This window comes from Myotis myotis, unplaced genomic scaffold (assembly GCF_014108235.1).
Source record: "Myotis myotis isolate mMyoMyo1 unplaced genomic scaffold, mMyoMyo1.p scaffold_m19_p_5, whole genome shotgun sequence".
NCBI classification, from domain to species: Eukaryota; Metazoa; Chordata; class Mammalia; order Chiroptera; family Vespertilionidae; genus Myotis; species Myotis myotis.
The window spans coordinates 102,415,266-102,435,110 of NW_023416357.1; the positions used below are offsets into that span (position 1 = coordinate 102,415,266).

Genomic DNA, 19,845 nt, shown 5'->3' on the forward strand with positions numbered 1-19,845 from the left:
AGCTGTCTTGGAGGCCCTGGGAACACTCGCGATAGGGATGGTGCGGTCTAGTTCTCGCGGCACTTGGAGCCATATAAATTCTCCCTCCCAGGAATCTTTGTTCTTCTTTTCCGACGAAACACGTGAGTCCTCGCTCTTACTAGTTTGGGCCGGGGCCTCAGCGCGGCGATCCGCGGGCGTCGGGCTGGACCCGGGATGGTGTGACCGCATTTTGGGCGGGAGGGAGCCCCAGTCCAGGCGACCGCGAGTGCCAGGGCCGGCGACCGCGAGTGCCAGGGCCGGCCTTGTTGACTTTTTCTTGTCGCTCAATTTAGCAAATGGCGGATGACGCCGGTGCTGCGGGAGGGCCCGGAGGCCCCGGGGGCCCCGGAATAGGAGGTCGCGGCGGCTTCCGTGGAGGATTTGGCAGCGGCATCCGAGGCCGGGGTCGCGGCCGGGGTCGGGGCCGGGGCCGAGGCCGCGGAGCTCGTGGAGGCAAGGCCGAGGACAAGGAGGTAGGTCCGGGCTGTGCGCGCCGGGCGGCCCCGTGGGCGGCCCCGGGCATTCTGTCCTCATCGGCGCCTTCTCCCTCCAGTGGATCCCTGTCACCAAGCTGGGCCGCCTGGTCAAGGACATGAAAATCAAGTCACTAGAGGAAATCTACCTATTCTCTTTGCCCATCAAGGTAACGCGTGGGTCCTTTTTTCCCTCCCGGATGTTAGGCAGGTGCAGCCTTGGGGAGTCTCATTTGGTCTCGGGATGAGGGGTGAGGTTTATTGGGGGGCTCCGGGATTTGTTTAATAGGTTGTGTGAGTGTATGGGTAGTCGGTCTCTGACGTTGGGTTATCAACAAGGAAGCCAAGTTAAGTCTCCCAATGACTGATGTTCAGAGGTGGTGTTTATTTTAATCGCGTTTTTCACAAACCTCATTTTTTGCAGGAATCGGAGATCATTGACTTTTTCTTGGGGACATCCCTCAAGGACGAAGTCTTGAAGATCATGCCTGTGCAAAAGCAGACACGTGCTGGCCAGAGGACCCGGTTCAAGGTATCCCAGCCACCTTGTGCTTTCCTGGGCTGTCGCTGCCACGGGCTTTGGGAGACTCTCCCAGCTCTGCACTGTCACACTTGCTTTCACACGTGTGGCTTTCGTAATGGGGAGAGAGAGAAAGGCTCTCCTCAGGACCTCAGGTTGGCCTCGCAGTGGCCAGCCTTTGCTTGAGGGGTGCAACAGGCCTCGGGTGGTGGTTACTGAGGCTGTGTTGGTCAGTGGACCACCAGCCACTTCAGTCTCTTCGCAGGCATTTGTCGCCATTGGGGACTACAATGGACATGTCGGTCTGGGTGTGAAGTGCTCAAAGGAAGTAGCCACTGCCATCCGTGGAGCCATCATCCTGGCCAAGCTCTCCATTGTGCCTGTGCGGCGAGGCTACTGGGGAAACAAGATTGGCAAGCCCCACACCGTACCTTGCAAGGTAGGCTGGGTGACGGGTGACTGATGGGGTCTTCAGTGGCAGTGTCTCTCCAGCCCCAGCCTTCTGACTCCAACCCTTTCAGGTGACTGGCCGCTGTGGCTCTGTACTGGTGCGCCTCATCCCTGCCCCCAGGGGTACGGGCATTGTCTCGGCCCCTGTGCCTAAGAAGTTGCTGATGATGGCTGGTATTGACGACTGCTACACTTCAGCCAGGGGCTGCACTGCCACCCTGGGCAACTTCGGTAGGTGGCCTACACAAGGGCTAAGACCTCTGAGCACTGCTTAATCACAGTATGGGTGGTTGGTGGCCTATTTTCAGAGAGGAAAGCCCTAAATGCAAAGTAACCTCTTCCTAGGAGCGGGACAGCTCCTGCCTACATCTGAAGTTTTGTGTTTTGGGTAAATCCACCAACCCTTTTCCCTTTTCTAGCCAAGGCCACCTTTGATGCCATCTCTAAGACCTACAGCTATCTCACCCCAGATCTCTGGAAAGAGACCGTGTTCACCAAGTCTCCCTATCAGGTACTGCCTGCCCCCACTACCTTGTTAACCGATGCAAATGCAGTGTGTGCCTGGCTCGACAGTGAATGCCTTGTCTGTCTTTCTAGGAATTCACTGACCATCTTGTCAAGACCCACACCAGAGTTTCTGTGCAGAGGACCCAGGCTCCCGCTGTGGCCACCACATAATTTTATACAAGAAAAATAAAATGAATTAAGCCTGCTAATAGTTGCCTTTTATTTAGGCTCATCAATGAGTCAAGGTTGAGGGCTGAAACTGACACCAGAAATGGGTTTTTGTCACTGTTTTTATTCAGCAAGAGATGGTCATTCATGTGGGAGGGACTCAATGAGCAGCAGCAGCAGCCTCTCTGGCAGCTTTTCTCTCTTCGAGCATCCTCTGCTTCTGTTTTGCCAGGCACTTCCTGGCTGAATAATGGGCTCCTAATTCGTGATCTGGGAAGAGATGGGAGAGTCATTGGGCCGCTTCTGCCATAATGTGGTGGCAAGTAAAGTCAAGCATCCAAGACAATTACTGGCAGAAAGGGGACCTGGGACATAGTGATAATTCCCTCTTATACCCTGCGAGGCTTTGGGAAAGTATGGCAAGTATATTGATCTGAGGACTGGTTATTTCAGTGCCCACAGCTGTTAGGAATGGAGGGTTGGCTAGCAAGCAGGAGGGTCAGACTGAGATGAGGTTCACTCACAACGGTCCTGGTAGGCCTTGGCCACCTGTGCGAACTGCTCCACCTCCTTCGCACAATTCTGCCTGTAGCTCTCGCCTTCCCTCTGCTGACAGGCCTTCAGTCTTTCCTGGATAATGTTGACAATTTCTTGATCAACTTTGCTGAAAGAAAAGGGAACAAGAAAGGTGGTCTACAAAGAATCATTTCTCTGCACCCCAAGAGAATGAAAGCATGGGTTGGACCCTATCTGGCCCCTCCACCCCCAAGATCTTGGGCATGATGTGGCCGCTGTGCAGGGCTCTGTTCCCCAGTCAAGGGCAGACATACTAGTCTCTTCTCCATTGCATTTCTGCTTCAAACATGCACAAGACATCGTTTTCCTTGCAGTCGGTGATATCCGGCACCCGGCGGAACTCCCGGTGGTAGTAGTAATACTTGTTTTTTGCATGCTGCTGCTCTATAAACTCTGCAAAGAGAAGCCCCCAGACTCAGGTCCCATTGGTTTGGTCAGGACACGGTTTAGATCAGGGGTCCTCAAACTATGGCCCGCGGGCCACGTGCAAATAAAAATATTGCATTTGTTCCCGTTTTGTTTTTTTACTTCAAAATAAGATATGTGCAGTGTGCATAGGAATTTGTTCATAGTTTTTTTTTAAAACTGTAGTCCGGCCCTCCAACGGTCTAAGGGACAGTGAACTGGCCCCCTGTTTAAAAAGTTTGAGGACGCCTGGTTTAGATGGACTCTGCTTTATTGCTAATAAGCCACAGGAGGGGCAGATTTCCCATGTCCTCAACTTTCACAAAGACTGGCAAGTGGAGTCCAGTATAGGCTGGGAAGGGCGACTAGGTTTTATGGAGCTCCCTGTCAACTGTCTCCCACCCCCCAACAGCTCTATGGGGCAGGTCCTTATTTACAGACGGGACTGAAGCACAGGGAAGGCAACCTGCACCCGGCCTGCCAGCCAACCCCCATCACGGACTCCACTGCAGTGTGTACACTGAGACTCAGCCACCAGCAGGGATTCCAGTCCCAGTTCTGCCCCCACTCACCTGGCCTGAACTCCCCCATAGGAGGTCAACAAGTGGGACCAGGGAAGAAAGCAGCACACAGGGGGTGGGTCCCCGGCCTTTGCCAGACCTTGGGGGTCTGGCTTGCTGACTTGATCCTAACAAAAGACCAGGCCATGCACACCAATGTTTCTTTTAATGAATGGAATTGGTTAGTTAAACTAATATGGATGAATTGCCAGGCACTAGTGACTGAGGGCAGAATGTGTTCTTGCTGCCACCCCCCCCCCCCCCCATGGCTGAACCACAAACTGGGCAGTAACTGTTTTAAACTGGACTTGGAGCAATTTGGGCGCACACGGAGGACAAGTCATACATAGCATGTACAGGTTGCGAGGAACTCGGCCATCACCCGACCACCCGATGACTGCAGGCGTGCAGAGGGTCAGCAAAGAACCCCTTCCTTTCAAAACCCGTTTGCTGACCCCGACTGGACACAACGCAGGACGGGGAGCGTGCAGGGAGACGGGTCTCACAAGCCCCAGGACACGGACGATTGCAATAGGCAAACCACCCCTAATATCTGGGCGAAGTGGGAGACCGGATTGCGTGGCGAGTCCCCCACGCGGTGGGAACCCGAGAGCACCGAGGGGTCTTGGAAGGGGGCGTCCCCGAGGCAAGGCCTGGGGTGTGGTTGGGGGTCTAAGTAGGCGATGAGGCCCGAAGATCTACGGGTGGGCGCCCCGGATGGCGGCGGGGTGTCCAGGTTAGGCCACGGGGTCCGCAGTACCGGGGAACTCGGGGAGCAGCGGGGACCGGGTGGAGCCCGTACCTCTCACGAGGGTCACAGGCCGGTCCACGAGGAGGTCGAAGGCCTTTGTCAGATAGGTGACGGGGTTGGGCAGCGAGGTTTGCGGCGACGGCGCCGGCGTGCGGCGCGGGGGCTCGGGGTACACGTCCTTGTCCCAGCTGTCTGGCATGGCGGCGGCTCCCGGCGGCTCAACCTCGGGCACCGTGTCCCTGCCTCCGCCCCGCAGCGCGGCCTGGTCCGCCCGCAGCAAAGGACGCCCCGAGGGCGGCTGCGCCTGCGCAGGGCGGGCGGGGCTCGCGAGGCAACATGGGACTTGCTCTCGACACGCCCACGTTCGGGCTCGGCAACGTCTCACGGCTTGGGCGCCCCCTCGTGGGACTGAAGCGCCAATGCACATGCGCCGCCAATGCACATGCGGCGTCCTCCGGGGTTTCTATGGAGTATCCCTGCTTACATTCTAAAGTTTAGAACACAAGCCCTGGCCGGTTTCGCTCAGAGCGTCGGCCTGCAGACTGAAGAGTCCAGGGTTCGATTCCGATAAAGGGCACGTGCCCGGGTTGCGGTCTCCATCCCCAGTAGGGGGCGTGCAGGAGGCAGCTGATCAATGATTCTCTCTCATCATTAATGTTTCTCTCTCCCCCCCTCCCTTCCGCTCTCTCTAAAATGCAATAAAAATATTTTAAAATAAATAAATAATAAAAGGAGACTGAATAAGTAAACTATTAAGGCCTGTGCCAAGTGTAGTGAGGAACAAGATGAACACAGCTGGGCTCTCCTGCAGAACTCAGGGCAGTAGAGCAAACAACCAACTACTCATAAACAACGTCAACTCTTCCAGGATGCCTCTTGGATTGCTCATTTCCTACAGCCTTCTCTGGGGGGCCTTTCTTGGGGGGCCTGCCTGGGGCAGAGCAGAAGGCAGGCCTTGCCCCTGAGAGCCCCCATTTATAGAGAGAAGTGGTTCCTATTGGGGGCACAGGGTGCTCTGATCCTGTTCTGATGGTTTCATCCTGGTCCTGAGCACTGTTGTGTCCCTGAGGCACCTCTACAGACCAGGGCCCTGCTGGCTGCCCTCTGTGATCTCCACACCTGGCATGCATGGCCCCTGACCAGCACTAAGGCGGGAGGGTGCTGGTCATTTCCTGTCCAAAGGCTGGGCCCAGAGTCACAGAGCCATCAACTCTACGGACACACAGAATCTGGAATCACAGAAATGCCACCTCTTCAAATCATGAGCTCTTGGAAACACACACTGTCAGACCCAAAGAATCATAACATTGGCCCGCAACATCAGAGGGAACGAGGGAACCTCTGCCTTTGCCATGATGACCTGACAGTGCTGAGATGAGGACCATCTGCTGCTGCCTGGGAGTAGAGGGACTCACAGATCATGCAGCAGAGGCAGAAAAAGGTAAACGTGAGGGAGGAACCCAAGTAGCTTGTGGCTCTGTGTTCAGCCCTCCTGCCCTCGGCCTGTGTGCCTGGAGCCAGTCCCACCACACCCAAATTCCCTATAGCGCTCCAGCACCAATGGCATTCCCTCTGCCCTGAGTCTGCAGCAGTTTCTTCTATGCTTCATTCTCTCAGTGGAAGGGGTTACCCCTTCCCTGCGATTTTATTCCCTTGGGGCTCAGCCCAAAGTATTAAAAGTAGCTTTGTGCCCTACCTGGTTTAGCTCAGTGGTTAGAGCGTCAGCCCACCGACTAAAGGGTCACAGGTTCGATTCCCGTCAAGGTTGCAGGTTCCTATCCTTGTGTGTGGGAGGCAGCCAACCCATGTGTCCCTCTCACATCAATGTTTCTCTCTCTGTCTCTCTCTCTCACATTAATGTTTCTCTCTCTGTCTCTCCCCCTCCCTTCCACTCTCTCTAAAAACTAATGGGAAAAATATCCTCTGGTGAGGATTAACAACAAAAAGTAGCATTGTAATTAGAAACCAACAAAAACCAAGAGTTGTGATATTTCAGTAGCACAGGATCTTAGCACAAACGGATGCAAAATCCCAGACCCTCAGAAACATCTTAGGCCAATAAAACTCTGGTTCTGCAGCTACAGAACTTTATAACCATAGAATCTTTGTATCAAAAATAAGAGCTTTTTGCCGAAACCAGTTTGGCTCAGTGGATAGAGCGTCGGCCTGCAGACTGAAGGGTCCCAGGTTCGATTCCGGTCAAGGGCATGTACCTGGGTTGTGGGCATATCCCCAGTGGGAGATGTGCAGGAGGCAGCTGATCGATGTTTCTCTCTCATCGATGTTTCTAACTCTCTATCTCTCTCCCTTCCTCTCTGTAAAAAATCAATAAAATATATTTAAAAAAAAAATAAGAGCTTTCAAAACCCCTTTCATGAGAAACTTCAGCCCATAAAAGTATCTAAATGTTCTTGGCTTACAGCTATTACTGTCAAGGGATCCTGATATTGAATCAGGGTCCTGGGGATCCTTTGGGCACAGAGTCAGTCCTCCCCATCTCCCTGCAGCTCAGGCTCACAGTACTCAGGGCAGGATGCCTCAATGCCAGCAAACTGAACTCAGACCCTCATCCCAGCAGCTGCCCTAGAGAAGCCCCCGGGAGATTTTCTCTGCCTCCCACCAGGCCAAGCTGTTCCTGGGAGCAAGTCTCACAAGGAAGAAAGCAAAGGCCCATTCCCAGGGCCTCTGAGGAAAGGAGTGCCAGCCTTGGCTCCAAGTGTCCCCATGCCCATTTGATGTCCCCCCATCGCTCCGCCCAGGCCAAGCCCGCTCCTGGCACTAGAGCCCACACCCGCCACGGGAGATGACCAAGCTCTCCTGCCAGGGGCTAAATCTGGGATCTGGCTGTTGTGTGTCCTGGCCCTGCCACTCGACCTCTAGCACCTGACAGGGAGGCCCCTTTCGTTCCTGACCTGCAGGGATCCGCGGCCATGGTCAGTGGGCTGGGGGGCTGGAGCTGGAGCAAGCCGGCTTCCTGGGGAGGGGCAGGTGGGCTTTTGGAGTCTCCCCCAGCTGGGATAGTCCTGGGGCCTGTGAAGGAGTAGGGGATTGGAGGGGACCGCAGGGGCCAGAACTTGGACTCCCAGGCCTAGAACAGGCAAGAAGACGGACGGATGGCAGCAGCCCCTTGTGTCTGTAGCCTTAGCCACAATGTGGGCCTCCCCCGCCTGGACCCAGCCAGGCTGAGCCCACTGAGGCAGAAAGCCTGTGGGTGAGGAGGACTTGCTGCTGACTGCATTCGTAAGACACTGCCCTGGGCGTGCCTTCCCCTCCGTTACTGCGGACCGATGGCGGCACGGAAGCACCGAGAGTCTATCTCGGGTCTCTAGCTCCTTTCTCTGGGTTGGGCTCTGGGACCATCCGACCATTTTCACCAGAGTGACCGCAGCTCCGACCTCCACCTCCTCTTGTCCTCAGTCCCACCGGAAGTTCTCTGCCCCTCGGCACGGACACCTGGGCTTCCTGCCCCACAAGAGGAGCCGCCGGCACCGGGGCAAGGTGAAGACATGGCCTCGGGATGACCCCAGCCGGCCCGTGCACCTCACAGCTTTCCTGGGTTACAAGGCCGGCATGACACACACCCTGCGAGAGGTGCACCGGCCGGGGCTCAGTGAGTGGCCGCAGAGGGGCCCACAGGGCGGGGGGATTTGGACAGAGTCCCTCCGACTGCCCGGGGATCTGGACGAACTTCCCAATGCTAGAGACCAGGGTTGGACTCCAAAAGGGGAAGTGACTCCAGAGAGGGCAAGGCCCTGCCTGTGGGAAGGGCAGTCCCCTGAGGTGGGCCCTGTCACTGCCCCCGGTTCACAGATGAGGAAATGGAGCGGTTATAAAACTTGCCAGTGGCCCCATTAGTAAGTGGAGGAGCTAGGAGTCAAAGGCAAGCACCCAGTTATATTTAGTGTTTGGGGGTCATTAAAATTCACACGTGGTTGTAAGAAACAACACAGAGAGATTCTAGGTACCCTCACCTAGTCTCCCCAATGGAAACCTCTTGTAAAGCGAAAGCTATGTCACAGCAGGATGCTTGTTGACCCATGTTTCCCCAGTTGTGTTTGCGTGTGCACATGTGTATTTGGTTCTATACAGCTCTGTCATGTGTACATGTGTGTACCCACCACCTCGGAATATTCTACCCCACATAGGTCCCCCTGATGCCCCCCCCCCTTGTTTTTTCCTGGTGCCCTTTTATAGTTACAGCTACCCCCTCCCCCAAACTTTTGGCAACCACTCGCCTGTTTTTCATCTCTTCTAATATATATATTTCTTTTAGTCCTTTTATCTTTTTAAAAAATTATTGATTGAAAGAGAGAGGGAAAGAAACTGATGTGAGAAAGAAACATCGATCAGTTGCCTCCCACACATGCCCACCTGGGGACTGAACCCACAATCTGGATGTATGCTCTGATCAGGAATGGAACCTGCCATCTTCTGGAGTACAGGACAGTGCTCAGCCAACTGAGCCACATCAGCCATGGCTCTCCTAAATGTGTGTATGTGTGTGTATGTGTGTGTTTTAAATAAAAATATTTTTATTGAGTTTTAGAGAGAGAAGGGAGAGGGAGAGAGAGAGAGACTTGATGTGAGAAATATCGATAGAATGTCTCCTGCATGCCCCATCCTGGGGATTTAGACCATAACCCGGGCATGTGCCCTGCCTAGGAATTAAACCGGCGAACTTTTGGTGTATGGGATGATGTACTCAACCAACTGAGCCACACCGGCCAGGGCTCCAAATATATTTTTAACACAAAGAACTTCTTTTACTTTGTAATAGCCTCAGTCATAACATCTATAAAATCATGGGTTCCGACAATTTATAGGTTTTTACCTAGAACTCATCAGCATACATTTTAACTATAAAAATAAATAAAACGACCATTTGTGCCCCACTAAAGGAGGCCTAACCCCACCCTTTGGGGGATGTTGCCATGGCTGCTGCTCTCCTAGCCAACTCCCAGGTGGTCTTGTGGGGAAACGGAGGCAGGGAGCAGGTCAGGCCTTGCCTGAGATCTCAGTGTCAGAGCTCGCATGGGCCACCTGTGGGGCCCTGACCAGCAGCTGCTCCATGTCCAGGCAGAGAGGGAGAGAAGGGGCAGGGGGCAGGCAGGCTGGGGGCTGGAGGTCGGCAAGGGCTCTGGTTGAGGAGTGGGTCTCTGTCTCCAGCAGCCCTGGGGCTGCGGTGCTCCGTCCTCCCTCAGGCAGGAGGGACTGCAGTTGGCCCTTCCACTCTGTCTCCCTGACCCGTGGGCTCTGGAAGCTCTCCTCCATGCCTGTCTCTGGGTCTCATCCAGAAATTTCCAAGCGGGAGGAGGTGGAGGCTGTGACGATTGTGGAGACGCCACCTCTGGTGGTGGTGGGTGTGGTGGGCTACGTGGCCACCCCTCGCGGCCTGCGGAGCTTCAAGACCATCTTTGCAGAGCACCTCAGTGATGAGTGCCGCCGGCGCTTCTACAAGGACTGGTGAGGGCCCTCCGGGCGGACCCTGTCTGGGCTGGTGGGGATGGGGGCGCCCTTCGCTCCCCATCCCTGTGCTGGAATGATGGGGTTGCGCAGGAGGAGAAGTGTCAGCAGTATGTGAAGGGCAGGAGTGTGTGTGTGTGTGTGTGTGTGTGTGTGTGTGTGTGAAAGGATGCCTTCAATTCAGTAAAAGATGAGTATTAGGAGCCTCGAGAGGAAATTGGGATAGAGGAAAAAGAGGAAGCAGGTATTCTAATCCTCAGGGTTAATTAAGGGACTAATTTGATGAAATGTCAGAGTGGGCTCTGAGCTTCCTAGCAGCCAGGGTGAAAAGGGAAACAGCCAACTGACAAGCTCTTCTCATCAGAAAGAAAGGCATTCTCAGGCCTCAATCTTCCCTGGTACAAGGCAAGCTCCCCTCCCCGACACCTGAAGCACCTCACAGACACACCCCTCCTTTTGTAGGCACAGCTCAGCCCTGGCCCTCTATGGGCCCTAGAGTCAGAGTGGGCCAGTGTGGCCACTGGCAAGCTGGCTAACAGAGCCTAAGAGGCCACACCCAGGTCAGCCCCTTAACCCCGCCCCTCACCGTTAGGCATGCCACAGACACCATCCAATGGAAATGGGAGAGGCCCCTGCACCTTGGGGCTGCTGTGAGGATTAGATGGACAAAGTGGGTCAAGGGTTCAACTGAGAAAGTGCCTGGCAAATGCCATCTGGTCTTGTTTTCAACTTGCCCCTCATCCAGGGACTGTGGCCTTTGTGAGTCTCGGCTTCTTCATCTGTAGAATAGGGATTATGGTGTCCATCAACCAGAGTTCCCGTGAGGGTTGAGAACAATGTGCAGTACAGCTGTTTGCTTCTGAAGTGAGGTCAGCAGCCACATCAGTGTGGGCAGGTGGCCAGCATGCCCCTTTCCCAAATTCCCGCACACCTGGCACTCACCCGCAGGCCCTAGCGGGCAGGGAGAAGCCTAGCTTACAGAGGAGGACACTGAGGCTCACAGAGGGAGGGGCAGTCGAGCTTCAAGGTGGTGAGTGGAGCCAGCCCAGGGACTCCAGGGAGGTCCTGGCAGTGGCCTCCCCCAGGAAGGAAAGGAGGAGGGAAGGGGACAGTTACTGTTCTAAGACCCATGTTTGGTGGGAGGCAGGTGGGCAGGGGCCGAGGGACCCACCCAGCCGGCCCCTTTGAGCACCCTCTGTGCATGCCTCAGGCACAAGAGCAAGAAGAAAGCCTTCACCAAGGCCTGTAAGCGGTGGCGTGACGCCGATGGCAAGAAACAGCTCCAGAAAGACTTTGCCGCCATGAAGAAGTACTGCAAGGTCATTCGGGTCATCGTCCACACCCAGGTCAGCCCCGTGACCTCAGCCCACGCCCAGTCGGCCAGGTCACCGCTGGGCTCCCCCTCCCCCACCCCAGCCTCCAGGAGCCCTGGCAAATGTCAGCCTAAAAATACCGTGAGTCCCGGGCACAGGACCAAAGGGTTGGCTGTCTGTAGCTCCAGGGATGACATGCTGGGTGCCAGTGCGCTCTGAGGGCTATGGGGCATTGCCCATGCCCGGTGGTCAACCAAGGTCCTGAAATGCCCCAGAGGGCTTGGGTCTCCTGCCAAATGCCCGGTGTAGAAGGCCAGCTCCTCCTGTGGCTTCTGCTATAAGTGTGTGTGCGCATCCACATTTGTCCATGGGGTCTGGCTTGATGTGGGCTGACAGGTTACCCTCTGGCTTATTCTGGAACATTCCTTGGTGTCTAACCTCAGGGAAGCCTTTCATAGGCCCTGAGCAGGGATACTCCCTCCCTACCCCCCACCCCTGCCCAGTTACTCTCACACGTGCAGTTCCTAGTTACCCGTGTCGTTGGTTAATGTCCATCTCCCTTGAGCTCCTGGGGGTAGGGGCCACGCTGCCTGTTCAGTGCTGTGTCTCCAGAACCCGCCGAGAGCCTTGTGCGCAGCAGGTGTTCCGTAAGTGCTCACTGCTGACCGCTCTGCTGTGACCTGACCATGCTCCCGCTTCCACCTGTGCATCCCCGCCTGCTTCCACCTGTGCCTCACCGAGCAGCAGCCAGAGAAGTTTAAAAACGTGAATTAGATGCATTAGACCCCACATTTGGAACAAAACTCAAGTTCCTCCCTACAAGACCTGCCCGGCAGGACGCTGTTCATGTCTGACTCCTTGCTCCCCATGGCCTAGGCCAGCGGTTGCCCACCTTTCGGACCTCACGGACTACCAGTGGTTCGCGGACCACCAGTTGGTGACTGCTGATCTAGACACACTGGTTTCCGTTCTGTCCTCCCAGTTCCTCAGGCTCTTCCCTGTCTCAGGACCATGGCATATGTGGTCCCCTCTGTCCCAAAAGCCTCAGCTCTTCACCTACTGGCTCCTTCTTATGACTGGTGCCACCTCCTCAGAGAAGCCCTCCAGGGCCACCCTATGTGCAATGACGATTCCCTTCCCCCCTAATAGTCCACCAGAACACTTAGCCCTCTCCAGGATACTTGGCTTCTGTTTCCCAACTAGATGGTGGCTCTATGAGGACCAGGACCCTGTCTGCCGCATTCTATGCTGTCCCCCAGTGCCTAGCACAGGACGTGGCTCATAGCCAGATCGGGCACGGGAACGTCTGCTGAATGAATGCAGGCATGCCACCCCGACAGGGGCCACAGCCAGCCATGCGGCGTCTGTAAGTGCGGCTTTGACCCCATGGGAACGCACTGGTGCGCTGTGTCCTGCAGATGAAGCTGCTGCCCTTCCGGCAGAAGAAGGCCCACATCATGGAGATCCAGCTGAACGGCGGCACCGTGGCCGAGAAGGTGGCCTGGGCCCAGGCCCGGCTGGAGAAGCAGGTGCCAGTGCACAGCGTGTTCAGTCAGAGCGAGGTCATTGATGTGATCGCCGTCACCAAGGGCCGGGGCATCAAAGGTAGGGCTGGGGAGAGATGGCAGCTCCTGGAGGGCCGCCTGGAGGGGATGGGGCCAGACGGGCCTCAGCCACCAGCCCCTCTCGCCTGTAGGGGTCACGAGCCGCTGGCACACCAAGAAGCTGCCTCGGAAGACCCACAAGGGGCTTCGAAAAGTGGCCTGCATCGGCGCCTGGCACCCCGCCCGAGTGGGCTGCTCTATCGCCCGGGCTGGGCAGAAGGGCTACCACCATCGCACGGAGCTCAACAAGAAGGTGTGTCCCGAGTCCTGGTGAGGGGGGACGTTGTGACCAGACCCCAGCGGTGGGGTACATGACCCAGACACTGCCCGCTCCCCAAAGGCTCGGATATGCACCCACCAGTGCCTGGGGTTAAGCCCACATCTGATGGGTGTGGACACAGTGCTGGCCCCAGGGGTCACCTGCTGCCCTCCATGTGCCCTGTGCTCCTGGCAGATCTACCGCATTGGCCGGGGGTTCCACAAAGAGGATGGGAAGGTGGTTAAGAATAACGCGTCCACCAGCTACGACCTGACTGACAAGTCCATCACGCCGCTGGTGAGGTTGGGCAGCCGGTTTGGCTGAGGGGGCCTGGTGAGCATGTGTGGGGTAGGTGCGGGGGGTGCTGGGGTGCCCCAAGAGCTCAGGCCCCACCAAACCCCCTCCTTCCCGCACTCTCTGAGCCTCCTCTGCAGACAGCTTATACTCCAACTGCTGTCACGGGGTGCAGCGTGCAGCAGCTCTGACTGTGGCCTGGAGACAGGCTGCCTGGGTTCGAACTCCAGCTGCAGTATGTGCTGGAGCAGGTGACTCCACCCTTCTGAGCCTCAGTTTCCCCCTGAGTAAAATGCAGATTGTTAAGTGATCCACTGTGGGAGGAGACCTAGGGTGTGGCTCAGCAGTGATAGAAGGTGTCACTCTTGGCCAGGGGGCCAGCTCTGGCTCCTTCCAATTACAGCTGGGCACGGGCACGGGAGTTCTTCCAGGGTTCCCAGCTACCCCCCAACTCAATGTGGATCCCGACCCACCTCCCCACAGGGTGGCTTCCCTCACTACGGGGAGGTCAACAACGATTTCGTCATGCTGAAGGGTTGCATCGCGGGAACCAAGAAGCGAGTCATCACACTGAGGAAGGTCAGGGCAGGCAGAGCTGGGGAGCAGGAGCCCCATGGGCTTTGCGAGGGGTGGGTGGCTGGCCTGCTCTGTCCTCCAGCCTGTTCAGAAGAGGGGCAGTGGATGGGGAGAGCAAAAAGAGAGGGGCTTGGGCAGGAGATGGGTAGGTGGGTTGGGGGTTCCTGGAGGGGGTGGGAACCTCCGTCTTGAGGCTCTCCTTTCCCACGGATCCCCAGTCCCTCCTGGTGCACCACAGCCGCCGGGCCCTGGAGAATATTGAACTCAAGTTCATAGACACCACCTCCAAGTTTGGACACGGCCGCTTCCAGACAGCCCAAGAGAAAAGGGTCTTCATGGTGAGTCCCCCCATCGCCCTTCTCTGGGGCTCAGACCGCACATCCCACCTGCTCCAGAGTGGGGAAGCTGGAGCAGATTGGGGTGGCAGGATGCCCCCCGCACTCATCCATAGGAGGGGGCTTTTAGAGTCTAGCCCTGGGCACTAATTCTTGCTGGAAAAGAAGGTAGAGGAGGGACCACCATGGGAGGGGCCGGCAGGGCCGGCTCTGGGTGACTCAGGCGGCTGGCCAGGGGCAGCATTCTGAGCCAGACCCCTGTGATAAACGCTTCTCCGGCCCCCAATCCCACAGGGTCCCCAAAAGAAGCATCTTGATAAAGAAAAGCCGGAGACCTCGGGAGACTTGTAGGCGGCTTGGGATGGACGGAGCCTGAAAGAAGCGCGCGAGACCCCGTCTCCCCCCCCCCCCCCTTGTCTAATAAAGGCTGGAGGCAACTCTTCCCGCGGTGTCTGAATTGAGGGCATGGAAAGGCCGGGAGCGCACGCCCCAAACCCAGCGCAGCTCGGCGGCGCCCCCTGGCGCTGGCCCGCGGGAACGCAGCACAGGAGCGGCCCTCAGGACAAGTCGATGGGCAGGGCCTGCTGGGAAGGCTGGAGGAGGCGGGTTCTCGGGAGGGGGCGGGCCTCCAGGAGGAGGAACCCGGAACTCTGGTCCTATTGGTTCCCGGGAAGGGGCGGGCCCTCCGGAGGCGGGCCTCGCGGCGTCCCTGGACGTGATTGGTCTCCTGGAGGGGGCGGGGCCGCGGACGCGGGGCTCGGTGCAGGCTTGCGGTCGGTGGCCTCAGACCTAAGTGAAGCGAGCGACGGTCGTGCAGCTGTCCGGTCGGCGCCATGTCGTTCTGCAGCTTCTTCGGGGGCGAGGTTTTCCAGAATCACTTTGATCCGGGTACAACCTCTGACCTGGCAGAGCAGCGGGGAGGGGGCGCGCATGAGAGGGGCCGTCGCTGCCCTCGGAGGGAGCCCTGGAGTCCCGGGGATGGGGCGGCGAGTGGGACCGCGCGGGGAGGAGCGCTTGTAGATAAAGGGGATCACGGAGGAGGGAGGCATCTGGGGGGCTCGGAGAGTAGGGGGACCTGAGGGGAGGAGGACATTAGAGGGGGTCACTCTCCCCAAGGAGGAAAGCCTTTGAATGTGAACGTGGCCGTTTGCGGGGGAATCAGTGGGGTCAGGGTACAGGGGAGGGGGTGGTGGGGCTCCGGGTCAGGATCTGGACTTCGGAGGGACGCGGTGGAAGAGGGTCTTGTCCAGGGGCAGCGGCCGCTCCCTCTCCCTGATGTGACCCCCGCCCTTTCCCCGTTTCCTGGGACCCGCGAGGTGAGCCAGAAGCACAGAACGTCCCGTTCGGATCCGAATGTGCTGGCCTTGGAGCCTCCCGCACCTGCCCGGGCCCGGGCCGGGTCGGGTAACCAGGAGTGGCCGGTGCAGTGAAGTTTGGCCGGGCAGCCTGGGCGGGGTGGGGGAGTGGGTCTGGGAGTGGTTTGTGGCGTGGCCAGCCCGCAGCACTGGCTCCAGGCTCTGAGAAGCCCTGCTGAGTCCCCTTCTGGGCCGGGCTGCTTGGTAATGGACTAATTTGGTAAAAAACGTGCCATAGGCAAGACTAGGGCAGCAACTTACTTGGGATGGAATCTGTCGGGTATCAGCTCTCCAGAGCACTAGGCTCTGGCGCTGAGCATCTGTGGATATCTGCTGTGACAGAGGACCCTCTGGGCAAAGCCATTCCCCGAAACCCTCTGCCCTGGGACCCTCAGGCTGCTCTGCCAGGCCGGCAACTGCAGCAGCTCCTGGGTCCTCTTTGCTTCCTCCTGCAGTCACTGGTAAAGGCTGAGTAGCTCAGGGACTCCAAGGGAGGCTTACCCTGAGCCAGGTAGTGGGTAAGGGATACCTGCTTCCTGTTCTGCCAATCAATCCCCCCTTCTCCTACCATCAAAGTGCTCTTTTTTTTTTCTTTTTTTTTTTCTTCAAAGTGCTCTTTTGAGAGTAGGTTAAAACCTGTTCTCCCTGGCCCCCTGTCTGGCCTGGAGGCCATTCTCTTTGGACAGGGAGAGCCAGCCAGTGGCTATGGCTGGGAGTCCAGCTCAAGGCTTCGCTGAGCAACAGGACAGCCACTTGGGAAGGGAAGGGGGCTAGGTGGTGGTGCTGGCCATGTCATAGCCTCCACTGTGTGGGCCTGTGAAGGGTGAGAGTGCTGTGTCCTCATCGGACTTCCTGGGTTTCTTCCTGGTTGCACACCCTCCAGCTGAGTGGTTTGCGTCACTGAGCTTCAGGTTCCTCATTGTACAATGGATAGGTCTGCATCACAGGGCTGCTGAGAAGAGTCAATGAAATAAGAGTGAAAAATGACTCTCTTGGTCTCTGGCACATGCTAAGAACCACTAAATGCACCCTGGCCGGTTTGGCTCAGTGGATAGAGCGTCGGCCCGCAGACTGAATGGTCCCAGGTTCAATTCTGGTCAGGGGCACATGCCTGGGTTGCGGGCTTGATCCCCAGTAGGGGGTGTGAAGGAGGCAGCCGATCAATGATTCTCTCTCATCGTTGATGTTTCTCTCTCTCTCTCTCCATCCTCTCTGAAATCAATCAAAAACCAAACTCCCTACTTAAAAAAAAAAAGAACCACTAAATGTGAACTCAGTGGTGTGTCTCCCCCAATTTCCAGGTGGGGGTGTGGGGAGGGTGTGCATCTCACTGCGACTGGGGAGAGTGCTACGTTTTACTGGGTCAAGAATTTGGGAGCTCACCCCAAAGAGGCTGGAGGCAGCCCTTTGCTTCTGCCTCTCCTTCCGCCTCCAGGTGTCTACGTGTGCGCCAAGTGTGGCTACGAGCTCTTCTCCAGCCGCTCAAAGTATGCGCACTCATCGCCATGGCCAGCCTTCACTGAGACTATCCATGCTGACAGTGTGGCCAAGCGTCCAGAGCACAACCGGCCTGAAGCCTTAAAGGTGAGTGGTAGCAGTAGGGGGTGGGAAGGGGGGTGTTGGCCACCCCTTCCTTCTGCTCCCCCTGCAGCTCTAGGGGCTTAGAGTCTGTCTACCCCAGGCCTCTCCCCTCAGCCAGGGAAGCTGCCACCCCAAACTCTGAGACCGCCTGGGGTCTTGGTGGGGACAGGGAAATAGGGCGACTTTCCTGCGCAGGCTCCAGGATGGAGGTCAACCTCTCCCACCATCAGTTGCCTTGGGAAATGGGCATGGGGAGGACATGGTCCGCTGGTGGCAGGTGGGGCCATTGCTGTGACAGTTTTGTGGCCGGAATCACGTGGCTGTTTTTCTGCTCTTCCCAGGTCTCCTGTGGCAAGTGTGGCAACGGATTGGGCCACGAGTTCCTGAACGACGGCCCCAAGAAGGGACAGTCGCGCTTCTGAATATTCAGCAGCTCTCTGAAGTTTGTCCCTAAGGGTGAGTGTGCCTTCAGGAGCTGGGAATAGGCCTGCCATACGTTTTAGAGGCTCTTGGCAGGGGGCACACTCCTCTCATCCACTTACAGTGACAAAGCGTGGGGACAACAAAGCACGCTGCAGGGCTTCCCATGCCACCCCAAAAGACAGCTGCAGGACAGGGACAGAGGAGCAGATGTCCTGCCTCCTGTGCCTGGTTGATCACATGTCTCCACAAAAGGGACACCTGAGGGTGAATGAGGCAAAGGATTTTCTCCAGAGATCTGGCTCTCCTCCTGACTAGAGTGCACCTGGGGCCTGGCACGTAGTAATAGCTCATATAGGCACTTCTGTTGGCCATATTTTTATTATTTGTAGTATGTTTTGGGGGTTGTATTTCATTTTCCTGCATTTTATCTGAGCTCAGCCTCCTCTCTGGCCTTTGCTCTCCTGGTCACACAAATGCCCACAAATCACCTCATGTCTGTTTGCACACCCAGCCATTCTCAGGACTCCTCCCAAAACTTTGTAGCTCAAATCCCCGTACTTGCCACCTGCGAGACTGTGGGCAGTCCCTAGTCCGGTTCATCCTCTGTAAAATGCTGACAGCCCTGCTTGCTGCATCATTGAGGTTAAACTAGGGTGTCCGTAGGGGCTGGTGCATGATGAGGTGCGAAGATGCTTTTGTCTTTTGAGTTACTTATCCTCTGTCTGTATGCAGGAAGAAGAGGCTCTAGGTTGTGATGGGGCACATAGACTCCCCAAAGCTGGGTGTCTGGGTCCTCTCAGCTCCCTGGGCTTGCAGGCTGGAGTGGAGGGTGTGAGTGCAGGGGATAGTATCTGAAACATAATTGAGCAAGGATTGTTTTTTCTCTCCCCTCCTTCCTTTCTTTCAGACCAAGAAACTTCTGCCTCCCAGAGGAAGTAGGTGGGCAGCCCTCGGCCACCCCAGATGGCCACTGCAAGGTGGCCACTCATTGGCCACCCTTACTTGGAATTGAAACCCTGGACATTCAAACAGGGAAGGGGGTGGCTGAGACATCAGGAAGGCTCCCAAGGCCTTGACCCTGCGCTGGTTCTCTTTGGGAAAAGTACTGGTTTGCCACCGATGGCCCATATCCTGCTGCTGGGACGGGCCTACAGAGCCCCGTGTCAGCTCATCTTGGCCTCAGGGAGGTGGGTTCTAGGCTTGGCTCATCTGTGAATGACACTGCACCCCGCCTTTACTTCTTCTCAGTCCACTGCCCCCTTCCTGCCTGTGTGGCCCAATTCGGAGATGGACTCTGGCCTTCACCAAGGCTGGTGCCCATCTCCCTGAAGCCATGCCAGGAGACAATGCCAATGGAGGCGGCCCCAGCCAGCTGCTCCAGCCTCAGTCACTGCATGATTCACTCTGGTTAAACCCTTCCAGGCAGCCAGAGTGTTGAAGATCTGTGACTTGTGGTGGGAGTGGGATGAGGGGACAGACCTTTGATCTCTCAGATACAAAAGGGGAAATTCTGAACCGTGTTTCACAATCTGTGTGGCTGCTGCTTGCCTTACTTGGGCTGAGGGAAGCATCTATTGCTCCATTACCTTGACTGCCCAAAGTTGGGGGTGCTAGAGCTTGCAGCCTACAGTCCACACATTCCCAGGGCACAGTGGCCGCGCTTCATTGCACATGCACTGAAGTTCTTGCCATCTGGGAGGGTGGGTGATGCTGAAACCCTCCTTCCCATCTTGAATCCTCTCTGGAATAATTAGGAGATGAATAAACAAATGAAACCCAGGCCTGCTCTGTTTATTAACAGCATCAGAGTTGCCAGGAAACAAACGTCAGGCTTTGCACAATTGCTTCATTTGTTCCACAAATATTTACTGAGCATCTGCTTCGTGCCAGGTTCTAGCCTTGGTGCTGCGGACGCAGGCATGTGCAAGACAAACGGCCCTCCAGGTCTTGTGGCATAGTTGAGGAGACAGTAAATTCACGTCAGATGACGAGAAGGGCTGTGAGCAACTACAGCAGAGTAATGATGCTGGGATGTGTGGAGGGGGTGATCAGAGGACTGTGCTTTGGCTCCAGTGGTCAGGGAGGAGGGGTCATCTCAACTCAGCAGTGACAGATGAGAGAAGCAAGAAGAGCTTCCCAGGCAGAGGCACAGCGTGTGCTAAGGCACTGAGATGGCAGTGAACGTGGCATGCCCCAGGCCTTGTAGGGGGA

General features: G+C 56.6%; 4 protein-coding genes and 1 non-coding gene across 8 annotated transcripts; 4 read left to right on the plus strand and 1 right to left on the minus strand.

The window, feature by feature from the left end:
* Window position 1: 1 nt before the first annotated feature.
* RPS2 (ribosomal protein S2) lies at window positions 2-2,180 on the plus strand. Its single transcript, XM_036309588.1, has 8 exons — window positions 2-122; window positions 315-494; window positions 575-664; window positions 919-1,026; window positions 1,280-1,453; window positions 1,536-1,695; window positions 1,884-1,975; window positions 2,062-2,180. The coding sequence occupies exons 2-8, from the start codon at window positions 318-320 to the stop codon at window positions 2,140-2,142; spliced, it is 882 nt and encodes a 293-aa protein (XP_036165481.1). The 5' UTR covers window positions 2-122; window positions 315-317; the 3' UTR covers window positions 2,143-2,180.
* LOC118657179 lies at window positions 1,081-1,214 on the plus strand. The gene has a single exon (XR_004967907.1). It is a non-coding gene; the product is annotated as a small nucleolar RNA SNORA64/SNORA10 family (small nucleolar RNA).
* NDUFB10 (NADH:ubiquinone oxidoreductase subunit B10) lies at window positions 2,168-4,738 on the minus strand. The gene is made up of 4 exons (XM_036309591.1): window positions 4,483-4,738; window positions 2,970-3,108; window positions 2,664-2,803; window positions 2,168-2,409 (listed from the first exon to the last, which is right to left on the minus strand). The coding sequence occupies exons 1-4, from the start codon at window positions 4,628-4,630 to the stop codon at window positions 2,300-2,302; spliced, it is 537 nt and encodes a 178-aa protein (XP_036165484.1). The 5' UTR covers window positions 4,631-4,738; the 3' UTR covers window positions 2,168-2,299.
* A 2,484-nt stretch (window positions 4,739-7,222) lies between these two features.
* RPL3L (ribosomal protein L3 like) lies at window positions 7,223-14,712 on the plus strand. Of its 2 annotated transcripts, XM_036310703.1 has the most exons (10): window positions 7,223-7,364; window positions 7,849-8,041; window positions 9,726-9,894; window positions 11,105-11,240; window positions 12,626-12,812; window positions 12,904-13,064; window positions 13,266-13,367; window positions 13,848-13,943; window positions 14,159-14,278; window positions 14,570-14,712. In XM_036310703.1, the coding sequence occupies exons 1-10, from the start codon at window positions 7,362-7,364 to the stop codon at window positions 14,624-14,626; spliced, it is 1,224 nt and encodes a 407-aa protein (XP_036166596.1). In that variant the 5' UTR covers window positions 7,223-7,361; the 3' UTR covers window positions 14,627-14,712. The 2 variants fall into 2 exon arrangements, with proteins under 2 accessions (XP_036166596.1, XP_036166597.1); XM_036310704.1 differs by lacking the exon at window positions 13,848-13,943.
* A 301-nt stretch (window positions 14,713-15,013) lies between these two features.
* Window positions 15,014-19,414, plus strand: MSRB1 (methionine sulfoxide reductase B1). 3 transcript variants are annotated; one of them, XM_036309973.1, is made up of 4 exons: window positions 15,014-15,163; window positions 17,066-17,214; window positions 17,553-17,667; window positions 18,542-19,414. In XM_036309973.1, the coding sequence occupies exons 1-4, from the start codon at window positions 15,109-15,111 to the stop codon at window positions 18,571-18,573; spliced, it is 351 nt and encodes a 116-aa protein (XP_036165866.1). In that variant the 5' UTR covers window positions 15,014-15,108; the 3' UTR covers window positions 18,574-19,414. The 3 variants fall into 3 exon arrangements, with proteins under 3 accessions (XP_036165866.1, XP_036165868.1, XP_036165867.1); XM_036309975.1 differs by lacking the exon at window positions 17,553-17,667; XM_036309974.1 differs by lacking the exon at window positions 18,542-19,414 and having other exon boundaries at window positions 17,066-17,182; window positions 17,553-17,665.
* The last annotated feature ends 431 nt before the right edge of the window (window positions 19,415-19,845 follow it).

Bases quoted from the DNA above. Each gene is read 5' to 3' on its own strand.
- RPS2 (XM_036309588.1), top strand. From the start codon at position 318: ATGGCGGATGACGCCGGTGCTGCGGGAGGGCCCGGAGGCCCCGGGGGC. The intron at 1,027-1,279 runs GTATCCCAGCCA...GTCTCTTCGCAG, and splicing joins GCCAGAGGACCCGGTTCAAG to GCATTTGTCGCCATTGGGGA. The intron at 1,454-1,535 runs GTAGGCTGGGTG...CAACCCTTTCAG, and splicing joins CCCACACCGTACCTTGCAAG to GTGACTGGCCGCTGTGGCTC.
- NDUFB10 (XM_036309591.1), bottom strand. From the start codon at position 4,630: ATGCCAGACAGCTGGGACAAGGACGTGTACCCCGAGCCCCCGCGCCGC. The intron at 3,109-4,482 runs GTACGGGCTCCA...TTCTCTTTGCAG, and splicing joins GCCTGTGACCCTCGTGAGAG to AGTTTATAGAGCAGCAGCAT. The intron at 2,410-2,663 runs GTGAGTGAACCT...ATCTCTTCCCAG, and splicing joins CAAGGCCTACCAGGACCGTT to ATCACGAATTAGGAGCCCAT.
- RPL3L (XM_036310703.1), top strand. The intron at 9,895-11,104 runs GTGAGGGCCCTC...TGCATGCCTCAG, and splicing joins CGGCGCTTCTACAAGGACTG to GCACAAGAGCAAGAAGAAAG. The intron at 14,279-14,569 runs GTGAGTCCCCCC...CCAATCCCACAG, and splicing joins AAGAGAAAAGGGTCTTCATG to GGTCCCCAAAAGAAGCATCT.
- MSRB1 (XM_036309975.1), top strand. From the start codon at position 15,109: ATGTCGTTCTGCAGCTTCTTCGGGGGCGAGGTTTTCCAGAATCACTTT. The intron at 15,164-17,065 runs GTACAACCTCTG...TTCCGCCTCCAG, and splicing joins CCAGAATCACTTTGATCCGG to GTGTCTACGTGTGCGCCAAG. The intron at 17,215-18,541 runs GTGAGTGGTAGC...CCTTTCTTTCAG, and splicing joins ACCGGCCTGAAGCCTTAAAG to ACCAAGAAACTTCTGCCTCC.